This window comes from Oppia nitens, unplaced genomic scaffold (genome assembly GCF_028296485.1).
Source record: "Oppia nitens isolate AA-2021 unplaced genomic scaffold, nextdenovo-longstitch-racon4-pilon3 scaffold41_pilon_pilon_pilon, whole genome shotgun sequence".
In the NCBI taxonomy this organism is placed as follows: Eukaryota; Metazoa; Arthropoda; class Arachnida; order Sarcoptiformes; family Oppiidae; genus Oppia; species Oppia nitens.
In genome coordinates, this window is record NW_026533223.1 from 143953 (window position 1) to 157500 (window position 13548).

At 26.6% G+C, this 13548-nt stretch overlaps 3 protein-coding genes across 3 annotated transcripts in view; 1 reads left to right on the forward strand and 2 right to left on the reverse strand.

Moving 5' to 3' along the window:
• The first annotated feature begins 416 nt into the window (after positions 1-416).
• Positions 417-4318, forward strand: LOC128959125 (sphingomyelin phosphodiesterase-like). The gene is made up of 5 exons (XM_054305066.1): positions 417-491; positions 587-1425; positions 2097-2389; positions 2741-2985; positions 3970-4318. Exons 2-5 carry the CDS (start codon positions 644-646, stop codon positions 4294-4296), a joined length of 1647 nt encoding a protein of 548 aa, XP_054161041.1. The 5' UTR covers positions 417-491; positions 587-643; the 3' UTR covers positions 4297-4318.
• Positions 4319-8407: 4089 nt separating this feature from the next.
• On the reverse strand, positions 8408-10496 carry LOC128959126 (ecdysone 20-monooxygenase-like). The gene is made up of 3 exons (XM_054305067.1): positions 10320-10496; positions 8847-9985; positions 8408-8784 (listed from the first exon to the last, which is right to left on the reverse strand). The coding sequence occupies exons 1-3, from the start codon at positions 10483-10485 to the stop codon at positions 8470-8472; spliced, it is 1620 nt and encodes a 539-aa protein (XP_054161042.1). The 5' UTR covers positions 10486-10496; the 3' UTR covers positions 8408-8469.
• A 1939-nt stretch (positions 10497-12435) lies between these two features.
• The window catches only part of LOC128959133 (transcription factor IIIB 90 kDa subunit-like), a 2809-nt gene continuing 1696 nt past the window's right edge, over positions 12436-13548 (reverse strand). Inside the window, exon 3 of the mRNA XM_054305075.1 lies at positions 12436-13548. This exon is cut by the window's right edge and continues 751 nt beyond it. Coding sequence (XP_054161050.1) covers positions 12480-13548 — 1069 coding nt within the window. The 3' untranslated portion in view covers positions 12436-12479.

Sequence of the window (13548 nt, forward strand, 5' to 3'; positions counted from 1 at the left end):
ATAAGTTTATAATCAGATAGTTATTGAACCCTATAATCATATACAGTATATTATATATTAATGATATCTTAGTAAATAATGACTAATTAATTATAACAAAAATATTAAATGCGCGTTTTTTTCTCATGTTATAACTTTTTTTTTTTTACTAATAAACGTTATAATTAATAGTTATAATTTATATATAACTTATAATAATATTTAAAAAAATTGTTGTTGTGTCCATCAAAACAACAAAAATGTTTAAATTAAAAAAATTAATCGGTTTTAATATAATTTTATTATTATTATTATTATTGACGGACTATTCATATGGTTTTCCAGTTGAATGTAATTCAAACAGCAATCATAATAATAATAATAATAATAATAATAATAATAATAATAATAATAATAATCAAAATATTAATGAAAATAGTTTAACAAATAATTGGCGATTGAATCCTGTATTGAAATTTCTGAAAGAATTGGGCGAAAATCGTGTCAATCATGTAATCAATTAATTAATTATTTTTAAAAAATATAAATATTTTCATTAAATTAATAATTAGTTTTTTTTGTTGTTGTTATCAAACAAACAAAACAGTTATACTATTCAATCAAAAACGGCATCAAAAGTGGTCTGTTATGCGACTCATGCGAAATGGTCTTAAGTTTGGCTAAACTATCGGTATATTCTGTTTGGGAATTAAATTATATGATGAGCGGTGTCTGCGAATCGTTCCGGTTTGAGGACAGGCGTGTCTGTTCAGGTATGGCCGACCTGTTTGCCGAACAACTCTATTATATACTCAGACACACCAAACTGGCCAAACAGGAAATGTGTGCCCAACTGATTGGCGCACAATGTTTGCCCGATATATGCGTTTATGATAAGAAAAATAAATGGACAGTTAGTTTTGATAACAAATTCATATTAAATACAACAACTACTGTCCACAACACCAACAACAACATAGTCAACAATACAATCAGTGATTATAATAATATTGTTGTCGATAGTAGTACTAGTGATGATGGATCTACTGATGATAATAAAACTTATAAAATACTTCATCTATCGGACCTACATATCGATCCGTTTTATAGTTACAATTCAAGCAGCGCTTGCGGCGAACCATTATGCTGCCGTACTACCAGTGCCCAGGGTAAGGGCAGTGCCGGCTACTGGGGCGACTACAATAACTGCGATTCACCCAAATATACCATCGAAATGTTGATGACCTACTTGAACAAGACAATGGCCAACGATTTCCAATATATCATATGGACAGGCGATATAGTGGCACACGATGTCTGGAATACTACCAGAGATATCATAATCAACGGCTCCCGTTCCCTAACCCAACTAATCAATCAACATATAGCTAATGGAAAACTAGTATTTCCTGTCGTCGGAAATCACGAAGGATTACCTGTTAATCAGTAAATAAAAAACTGTTTTTTTTCATTTATTTTTGTTTTGTTTGTTTTTTTTTTTTTTGATAGATTACTACTGTATATAAATATAGAGTATGTGTTGAATCTTTTGAATTGTTTTTGTTTTGTTGGTATTTATTTATTATAACACATTTGATTTCATTAGCATTATTGTCACTATAAATACTTTACTAATAATAATTCATTTGATATTTTATCAGATTTAAAAAAATAATAATAATTTATTATTACATTAATATTATTAATAATAATAATATGATAAATTATTAGTAATTTAATGTAACAAAAATAAACTGTTATATAATATATTAATTTTAACGAAAAATAATAATATATTTAGATTACCTGTTAATCAGTAAAAAAATTTTTTTTTGTTTTTTTTGATAGATTACTATACGCTTTATTTATAACTTATTGTTATTATACAGTATTTATATAACTTTTGATTAGCATAAATGTCACATTAAATACATAATAACTCATTTTTGTTATCATATTAATTATATTATATTAATATAATCAATATTTTCTACATATATATATATATATACAGTAGTTTATAACTGGGTTATATTTATTTATACTAATATTAATAATTTAATTTTTTTTAAATTAATATACAATATATTTTTTGTTTGATTGATTTATTTGCTAAGGTTTGCACCGCCAGAAATTGAGGGAAAGTTATCTATCAAATGGTTATACAATGAACTACTTAATCAATGGTCTCAATGGATACCCTGGGACTATCATCAAACATTTGCCACCTATGGTTGTTACGCTAAAAATGTATCGGATTATTTGAGGATTATCGTATTGAATACAAACTACTGTTCCCGTTTAAATTTTTGGCTAATGTACGATCTGGATGATCCAGGTGCTCAATTGAAATGGCTGGCAGCTGAACTATTCAAGGCTAGCCAATTGGGACAACGGGTCCATATTATTGGTAATAATACTATAAATTAAGTTATAATAAGGATATATATATATATAATATTGTATTAATAATAATTATTATCAATAATATAGATAATTAAGATTTTTTTGGTGGGGAAAGGGATTGATGTTTTGATTGATTTATTTTTTTTAAATATTTATATATAAATTAAGTATTGAATGTCATATTTAACTTATATATATATTATACAGTAGATATACTATACTTAAATTAATTACTAATACTATATAATAATAATTTTTTGCGAGGGGGGGTGGGAATATGGGGGTATATATTCATCAATTTTTTGAAATTTTTTTGAAATAACACCTAATTTTGTTTTTGTTGGTTGGATTATAGGTCACATACCGCCCGACAATACCCAATGCACATCGCACTGGGTGTACAACTATTTACGTATTGTCCATAAATACAATCAGACAATTGTTGGCCAATTTTTTGGTCACACACATTTCGATGAGTTTCGGCTACAATATTCACCCGAAAACAAATCCCAGCCAATCGGTGTCGCCTATTTGACGCCCAGTGTTACCACTTATATGGGCGTCAATCCGGCATTCAGATTTTATACAATCGACACCCAGGTAATATATATATATATATATATATATATATATATTGATATTAATATATAGTATAATAGTATAGTAGTATATTAGTATAATAGATACTAGCTAATATATAATAATATATACTGTAATAATAGATAGTAATTAATATTAAAAATAATAGTAATAGTAGTATTAAATAGTATTAATAATATAATTAATAATATACAGTATTATATAATTCATAAATTATTTTGTTTTATTAAATCATTAATTTTATATTATATATATATCTAAATTACCTGGATAGTTTGAATTGATTAAATCAATATACAACCAGTTATATTATTATTATTATCATATTAATTAGTATATAATATAATATCAATAAAGTTTATATTTGTAATTAACGGTAATATATTTTTTTATATATTCAATAGTTTCAAATTAAAATTTCACATAAATAAATTAGCAATGTTATTTGTTTGTTTGTTTATCGATACAATTATACCTAGTATCTATATCTTAGAAATAAAAATAAATTGTAGTCTATTGAAAAAATCTAAATCTAAAAGTCTAGTCAAAATGTCTAGTCTATTATTATATTAATATAATTTATTTGTAATTATCCAAACAGTCGATATAAATCTATTTTTAGATATATTTAATAGATATTTTCATTTTATATACATTTTATATATTATTATTATTATTATTAAAACAGTTTATATTACTGTATATTAAATTACCGGTAGCTAAATAAAAAATAATAATAATAATAATAAATTTAATTTCAAATAAATAAACTAGCAAAAATTTTCATCATCATTATCCATATAGATATTGATAAATTAATAATATATTAAAAATATAACTATAAATATCTATTGAATTAACAATATTTATATAAATAATAGTATTTTATATGAAATAAAATTAGATATATTTATCATTTTTTTCATATATATAAAAAAACACTTTATATTAGATATCATTGATTTATTAATATTTATTTTATAGGGAAATGTTTTGGATCATCAAAACTATTATTTAAATCTAACCGATGCTAACCATCACATCCAACCATCACAACAACAACAACTACAGCAACAATGGATTAATGAATATTCAGCCAAAAAATCATATAATATGACTACACTTTCGCCAGAAAACTGGAACCTATTATATGAGAAATTGTTGGTTAAAAGTGGAGACAATCGGCTATTTGATAGATATTATAATCATTATCATAGATATAGCGATTGGTTTGCAAAAAATTCAAGCATTGATTTCAGACAACAATTATTGAATGCCATACCTATTGTCAGTCCTATAACATGTAATTAATTAATTAATTAATAATAATAACTACTACTAATTATTGTGAATCATTAAAAAAAAATAAAAATCAATTACTTTTCAATAATAAAAACTACAATATATTTGTTTTGAATAAATATTTTGCTAATATTTTTTTTGTTGTTGAAAAATATATATATATTTTATACAAATATAATAAAAAAACAATTTCAATATCTATTTATGACAATATAATTAGGATGTAATCATTATATTGTTTTTGTATTTTTCTCTATAATAAATAAATAAATAATGAATTTTCATTTTTTATAATAAATTTATTATATAATATAATTATATTTCAAAATTGATTTATAATGAAAAAAAATTAAGTTGTTTTTCATAAATGTTTTAAAAAATCATTTATATGGTATTATGTTATTATATATATATATATATATTGAATAAGATATAATAAAATTATTTTTGTTATTTAATATACTGAATGTTACATTTTTTTTCTACGAAAAACTAACCTTGATAAAATTACATTTCATCAATTATATCAATAATTATTTATTTTGTTTAAAAAAAATAATTATTTATTTCTATTGAAAAACCAAATCAATCGAAAACTAATTTGATTTTTTTAGATATATATATATTAATAATAATTATGTTGAATGCAATTTCAATAATAATAATATTATTATTATTGAAATTATATATTAATAATACAATTGATTAGTAAAATATAATAACTAATCAATTATTTTAACTTAACTAATAAACATCTATTTTTTCTACAACAACAAAATTGAAACAAATATTTTATATGGTTTTAATGTAATAATTTTTGTTTTGTTTTTTAGTAGTTTAATAATATAAACTAATAAAAAAAACAAACAAACAATTTTAGTTATATAACAAATAATATGTTTGGCGCTGCCATACAAGTAATTATTATTGTATTATTTTCTATGAGATATATACAGTAGAAAAAAACAGTATTCAAAAAATAGGGTTTCCCATTGAAAATCAATTGAAATTTTTAATAATAATAATAATAATAATAATAAAACAAAACAAACAAAATAGTATAACAAATAATCAGCGATAAAATCTCATATTTGAGAGATTTATTTTTTTTGGTGATTAAATAAAGTGATCGTATAATCGATTAATTGATTTATTAAATTAATTAAAAACATTTAGTTTAATTGTAGTAATAATTATATACCAAATGTCATATATATATATATATAATTTATATCAAATGATTAATTTTATATAATATATATAATCTATATAATTAATGTTTACTCTATATAATATACCAGTATATATTTGATATATAATTTTTATATCACATTATTTAATTAAAAAAAAAATAATAAATATATCTCAAAAAATTTATTGATTTGTGTGTCACCTACCTGTGCAAACAAAATTGGTATTAATTTATTTTTTTTGTGGACAAACCTATGGATTGATGGATTAGCCAGTTTGCGAGGACCATCCTATTTGTAGGGCTCCGGTGGTATGTCGACTGATGATGATGTTGACTACTAAATCAAAACCATTCAACTACTAATACCTAACATTTATTTGGGCACAGTTAGATATTGCTCTGGTAATCAAAAAAAAAAACTAATGGACCAACAAATTTGATATATTAAATGATAGTTGACATACAAAATCATAAGTAATTTAATACACTAATAACTATTTGGACAAACAAGACATTGCATTTAGAGACTATAGTAGCTATTATATCATAATTTAGTTATATTTGTAATAATAATAGTAATATTTTTTGTGTAGTTGCTACCAGTGCTCTGGGGGGGGGGGGTGATAGGGCAGTGCTGGATTATGTGCTGGATTACTAAAGTATAATTTTGTGTGTGTTGATTAATTCACCTTGTTTGTAAATAGTCATGCTAATAACCTATATATATATAATATTATATATTAATGGGCCAATGATTCAATTTATTACACAATATAAGTTATATATATATATATATATACTACTGGGCACCATACGACACCATAATTAATCGGTGCTACCGTTCCCCTACTACTACTACTACTACCCTATCCATACTATACTACCTGGCGCACCTGTCATCAAACAAAATTTAATGGCTAACATGTTAATCATTTTTTTTTTTGAAATAATTATTATCCATTAATTTGATACAGTATCTATATATTATTTATGTGTATATGTTATCAAAATTTTTTTTTTTTTAGTTTTCACATTTCACATAATATTGTTGTCAATATATACAGTATATACTGTATATAACTATAATAACCCATTTAGTAATCTAAACAATTATATTACTATCAATGATATTATTATATGATTCATATATCAGTGAATTTTTTTTTAAAATTACTAATTTAATTGCACTATTAGTATACACAATATCACTGTATAAACTCATCAAATATATTAATTTTTTAAAAAATAAATAAACTATTATTAGATAATAATTTTTATATTCAATAATACTTTCAATTGAATGAAATATATATATAAAATGTATATAAAAGTTATAGATTATGATTGTATTGAATGAACTTTTAATTAAAAAAAATGCGATTTATTTTCCAGATTATCACCAAAAAAAAAGTTTTTATCAACTAAAAAAAAATTTAAACAAAAATTGTTGTATTGAATACAAAATCAATAGATTTTTTTTTTTAAATTTATTTTAAAAATAATCTAAACTATCCTAAGATAGGACTTGACAATGATCCAGGTGCTCCAAAAAAATAAATAACTAATTCAAGGCAGGTGCTATTTTATTTTTGATTCAAGGTAAACCAATTTTTTTTTTGTAGACAACGCGTGCATATATATTATTTTTGGGGTTTTATTATATCAATATATATCTATATATATATATATATATATATATATCTATAAATATTTTTTAAAATATAAATTATCAAAAAAAAATTAATCTTAAAATCAATTTCGTGTATAATCATATTAATTATATAATTGATATCAATATTGGTTCAAGTTTTGTAATTAATTTAATAAAAATTGTGTATTGAATGACATTTATTAGGGGTAATCCTGATATAACACACTCGGGTCCTCACAAATATAGTAATTGAAATGTATTTACTTTTAATAGTATAATAAATAAATAATTTTATTATATTATTATTTTATTCATACAGTAGTAATATAATTGAATTAACATAATTATATGTTGATTATCATATAATTATATTTAAATTTTCAAATGTAATAAATAAAAATTTGTTGCACACAAACAAAAATTAAATAATATTTTAAACATTATTATTATTATTTTTTAATAATTTATTTGTGTATATGAATTATGTTTGAATAAATTGAAGTAATTTTTTTATATATATACAGTATATATATGTTTATATAAATATTTTTTGTTGTTGTATTATTTAGGAGGAAATGTTTGTTTTTTTTTTGTTTTTTTTTCTGGCGGACCACCAAAACAGTTAAAACTTATATAACTTATAATATAACGGATGCTAACCATCACCAGTGGATCAAAATATGGGATAAACAACAAAAATAATAAGTAATAATAATAACAGTATAATACAGTATAATATATCGTAAATTTTTTTTTTATAAAAAAAACTGATGACAAGTGATTTGCATCTCATAAATACATTTACAGTATTATCAGTATATCATTATAATAGCTAATAGATTGCAAATTAAAAACAAAAATAATATTTTTATAGCAAATGATTTTTGTCAACAAAAAAATAATTTGAAATGAAATTATTGACTAATATTCTTATATAAAATAATAATTTTTATTATAAATAAAATCCAAACTAAATAATTAAAAAAAAATTATATTTATTTCTCTTTTTTTAAACAATCATTTTTTTTGTTTAAATTATAATTCGTATGTATAAAAATTTTTTTTAAAGATAATAATAATTTATAATAATTAAAAATATAATAAATATATACTTTATTTTTTAGTTTTAGTAGTTAAATATAAATTTATATATAAATATTAATTATTAAATGTTAAAGTCATTGACTCACTCACTCACTCACTCACTTACTTACTAACCTACCCGTCCGTCAACCCGCCCGAACACACACACACACACACACACACACACACACACACACACACACACACACACGGATAGTGTGTCCACACAATAAACAGATCCCAAACACCCAAAAAATCAATCTCTCTTTTTCAGCTTTAAGGACACCTTATGCGACGGTATTATAATAAAACAAAATTTCAGATCCAATTCCGGCTGAAGAGCCTGTATTTGGTATCGTTTGATCAGCCGAGCAGTGGTCAGATATAGTTGCAATTCGGCAAACCGTTTGCCGGTACACATCCGGTTGCCGAACCCGAACGGTATCGATGCAAACCTATGGTATCGGTTCAATCGGTTAGTGTCCAGCCATCGTTCCGGCCGATAGCTGAGCGGATCCTCGAAATACTGTTTCAGTCTCGACGTTACCATCAAATGTGAGAAGACTACTGTCTGTTGAAAAAAATGAAAATTAATTAAAACTAATTAATAACTAAATTATTATTAGTTTATACATTTGCTGGGATGTGATATCCAGACAGGACAGTCGGTTCGGTCATAACCCGCATGATTCCGGGCACTGGATTTGTTAGTCGAAAACATTCGGCGACACAGGCCTTCAGGTAAGGCATGTGTGCCAACATATCGACTGTGAGATCATCGTTACCATCACTATTGTCGCCCATAACATCCCGAATCTCTTCGTACAGTCGTTGCTGGGCGTCGGGATTGGCGGCCAAATGATAAAACAAAAAACACAGAGTATTGGATACAGTGAATATACCGCCGGCAATAAAATCAATTATCGTAATCTTGATATCGCTATCGGTTAGGCCATCAGTTTTCAATAGTGTCTGCAAAACACTACTTCTAGGCGACTCTTCTAGTCTATCATCGGCGCCGTCATCGGCGTCAGTGTTGTTATTACCAATTGAATCGCTATTTTCTTGAATCTTATTCAAACCAATTTCTATATATTTGCTAACAATATCGTAGATAGCAGTTTCGGCTGAATCCAGTTTACGATAGGAACTGGTGGCCACTAGTTTCCAAAACGGTAGCCCATAGTATAGTTCGTTATAACTTTCAAACAGTAGTCCAGTGGCCGCAATCAGCTGCTGGCCATCGTCACTGTTGTCATCATCATCATCATCGCCGCCGTTGCCGCCGCCGCTGGTAAAACAGTGTAACCGCGAATCCAAACACATCATACAGATTGACTCCAATGCCAATCGGTTGGTTGCGTCGGATAAGTCCATCAGTACATCATTAGTCTGGTCACGGATTTGCCAGATATAGTCGAGAAAGTCGTCGCATATTTTATTCTGCGACGGTATGTGCTGGTGAACGGCTTTCAGCGACATCAATGCCGGCGCCAATAGCTGCCGATGTCTGTACCATTGGTCGCCCATCATATTACTCAGGCCTACATTGGCGTATCGGTCCTTATTTCTTAGCCGATAGTGTGTCACAAAATCGTTTGGCGGCCTAATCGGACAGCGGCCCTGATTTTTCAGTACCACTTCAAAGTCTTTCGGATCGTATATATGGATAATCGGTTTTCTCCATTGATACTCTTCCTTGACAATCGGTCCGTACGTATAGTACTTGTGCTCGTTGGCCTCGTGTAGCCGACCCAGATCATACCTGCCAACTATATCATGACCCAGTGGGTGTGTGTAACGGTATGTGTATATATATAAAAAAAAGTTAGTAAACTGTTGTCAACCTACTCTCTCTCTCTCTCTCTCTCTCTCTCTCTCTCTCTCTCTCTCTCTCTCTCTATCTCTCTCTCTCTCTCTCTCTCTCTCTCTCTCTCTCTCTCTCTCTCTCTCTCTCTCTCTCTCTCTCTCTCTCTCTCTCTCTCTCTCTCTCTCTCTCTCTCTCTCTCTCTCTCTCTCTCTCTCTCTCTCTCTCTCTCTCTATCTCTCTCTCTCTCTCTCTCTCTCTCTCTCCCACCCACTACTCCCCTATAGACAATTACATACCGTACTTTAGGTACTGCCATCCCGTTCCTATAAACGGCAGGGAAGGCTTTGGACCGGGAATGGTATGAAATTCTTTAGGTGACCACTCCTGTTGTTGTTGTTTGTCATCTAAATCATCGTTAGTGTCATCATTATTGTCCAGCAGTTGGTTGTCAACTAAGCTCATAATTTAGTAATTTTTTTTTTACTAATAAATAAATGTTATGTTATTTTTTTTATAATACAATTTTTTTTTATTTCTATGTGTGTCAAAAATAAATATTTTTTTTTTAATTAAAGTGTGTGTGTGTGTGTGTGTGTAGTACTGTCACCAACAACAAAAACAACCAATCAACTAACCAATAGAGAAAAAAAATTGCTATTGAATTTCTAGATACTGTATACTGATAGGGTTAAGTGTATATATATTTATGAGGGACAGTTAGATTTTAGTATGTGTGTGTGTGTGTGTGTGTATGGTTTCATGTATTGCCTCATATACATACATAGAGACAAGTTTGAAAGCATACATACATACACACAGTTACAGACACACACACACACACACTAACTTATAAAATGGATATATTTAATATAATTGTCGGCAAATAAACTTTGTTATCAGTGATTATATATTTATATATATATATATAAATTTAAAAAAAATTAGTATCTATCAAAAATAACTTACCAGTATATATATTGGATTTTTGTTTTGTTACAACTTTAACTCCTATATATATATATAAAAAAAACTTAATAATACAGTTACTAATACTAATAATAAAATATATATATATTTTTTGTATATATATATATATATTTATATATAGTATATATATCTCACACACAAAATTTCCAGTGCCTTAGTTTTTTTTTGTCAGATTTTCGTTTCCAGTTCAAGGTTTTTAAGGGAAATTGGAGGACTGGGGGCCCCACACACACACACACACACACACACACACACATAAGGGAACCGGGAGTTCACACCATTTACCATATTATTGTTATTATTATTATTATTATTGTATTACTGTTCAGCTGTTTTTTTTGTATATGTGTGCAAATATACACTTTTACACACATATATATATAAAACTATTTGCAATTTACAAATACTATTCAAAACATTTTTTTTTTTTTTGGTATTGTGTGTGTGTTTGCATACAGTATTACATAGCCTTATAATACTGTACTATACAGGCTATGTATTCAGTAAAGACACCAAAATATATATATATATATATATATATATATATATATATATATATATATTTGACACATAATCTGATAGTGTAAGCCCCCTACACCCCCCCCCCCACAAACAACCACATACTGTAAGCTCATGTGTGATATGATATGACTTATAATTTAAAATTTAAAAAAAAAGTTTTATATAAACTTTAAGTGCATTTTACTGTATAAGGTATTTGCCAACAGTATATATATATATATATATATAATTATTTTGATATTTAGTGTACAATTTGATTATATTAATCATAATTGCTATCATAATTAATATATTTAATTAAAAAATGTCGATTAAATTTTTGTTTGTATATAAAAATTAACCGACAATTATATAATGTAGATTCAATTATATATATATATTATATTTTAATAGTAGCAACCAGTATGCTAATTGCACTAAAAATTTTAAATGGCAATAATTTTTATTTTTTAAAAAAAAAATTTACTCAAAATATATCGTCCAAATTTTTTTTAAAAGTCAAATTCATGTTTTAATAATTAAATTTTTTTTGTTGTTTAAAAATATAATAAATTATATATTATGTATTTACAAAAAAAAATCATTAATAATTTATATAACTATATACTGTATATATATATATTGATGTATAGAGAATATACATTATAATCAATTTGTGATTTACATAATTACCGCCATATTTACCGTAATATATATTTTTTTCAGTTAAAAAACATTGTTTTTTTAAAAATAAATAAATAAACTAAATATAATAATAATAATAATAATAATATTGAGTACCGTATCAGTCAATCAAATCAAAATCACATGCAATCAATATGATTAACAATTATTTAGATAAAACTTTTTTTTTGGTTATAAATTAATTAATTAAAACTATATTTACATTATTTTTTTGTTGTCATAATTTTCAAAATATATATATAATTATTTAGTCAATCAATCAATCAATAATCTTCGTCATCGTAATCGTTGTCATAATCATTGTCATCGTTGACATCATTATCGTGCGAACCCATTGCCATCAGCTCTCGAATACTAAGACCATCACTGTTTGTCTTAACCACTTCATCCTCGTCGTCGTCATCGTCTTCTTCCTCTTCCTCCTCCTCTTCTTCTTCTTCTTCTATAATATTATCTGTGACTGGTTTTTGTGATTTAGCTAACAATACGACGTCTTCTCCTCCTTCAAGGTATTCCTTATTATTATTATCTTTACCATTGATAAGTGTATCAATCGTTTTGGTGATATGTTTGTCATCATCAGCGTTGTTATGATCGTCAGCTTTGGTAGTAGTAGTTGTAGTTGAATTTGGATCAATTGATTTTAGTTTTAATTTATTAAAAAGCGGTGCTTTCAGATTAAGTAATGATGTATTGGCACTATTCTTCAGTGTTGTCAACCTCTTGAGCGGACTATTATGTTGTAGTTGTTGTTGTTGTGTAGGCTTTTGTTCGTCGCCATAGTCGACACCACCACTACCACCACTATTGACATCATATTTAACCAGTGGTTCCAGTGGTACTTTAAACGGACTAACCATCTGCTGCTGCTGTTGTTGTTGTTGTCCACCAAACGTCGGATTCAGATTTTTCAATACTTCGTAATTGATTTTATTCGATATCTTCTTCTCCAACAACATCTTTTCGATCGCTTCCGACGCACTATTGGCCTGTATTTGAGTCCTTTTCCTAGTCTTTCTCTTCTTTTTCGGTTGCATTTCGCCGGAAGCCTCCTTTCGTTTTCTTTCCTCGTCTTCTTTCATCTTTAGTTCCTCTTTCACTCGCTGTTCTTCCAGATAGTCTCTATGAACTCGTGTCCAGACATCTGTTTTGGCATTAATCTCGTCGGCGGACAACAAATAGGCATCCAATTCGCTGTCATCGATACCGGTCAGATCCAGTTCTTCGGTTACCATTTCTTTCACTTGTTCACTATCGTCGTCGTCGTCGTCATCATTATTATTAGTATTATTTTCTCTGTCAATCTTAATCCCGACGCCACCACCGATATCT

Bases quoted from the DNA above. Each gene is read 5' to 3' on its own strand.
- LOC128959126 (XM_054305067.1), bottom strand. From the start codon at position 10,485: ATGAGCTTAGTTGACAACCAACTGCTGGACAATAATGATGACACTAAC. The intron at 9,986-10,319 runs GTATGTAATTGT...GTCATGATATAG, and splicing joins ATGGCAGTACCTAAAGTACG to TTGGCAGGTATGATCTGGGT. The intron at 8,785-8,846 runs GTATAAACTAAT...TTTTTTCAACAG, and splicing joins GATATCACATCCCAGCAAAT to ACAGTAGTCTTCTCACATTT.
- LOC128959125 (XM_054305066.1), top strand. From the start codon at position 644: ATGGTCTTAAGTTTGGCTAAACTATCGGTATATTCTGTTTGGGAATTA. The intron at 2,390-2,740 runs GTAATAATACTA...GTTGGATTATAG, and splicing joins ACAACGGGTCCATATTATTG to GTCACATACCGCCCGACAAT. The intron at 2,986-3,969 runs GTAATATATATA...TTTATTTTATAG, and splicing joins TTTATACAATCGACACCCAG to GGAAATGTTTTGGATCATCA.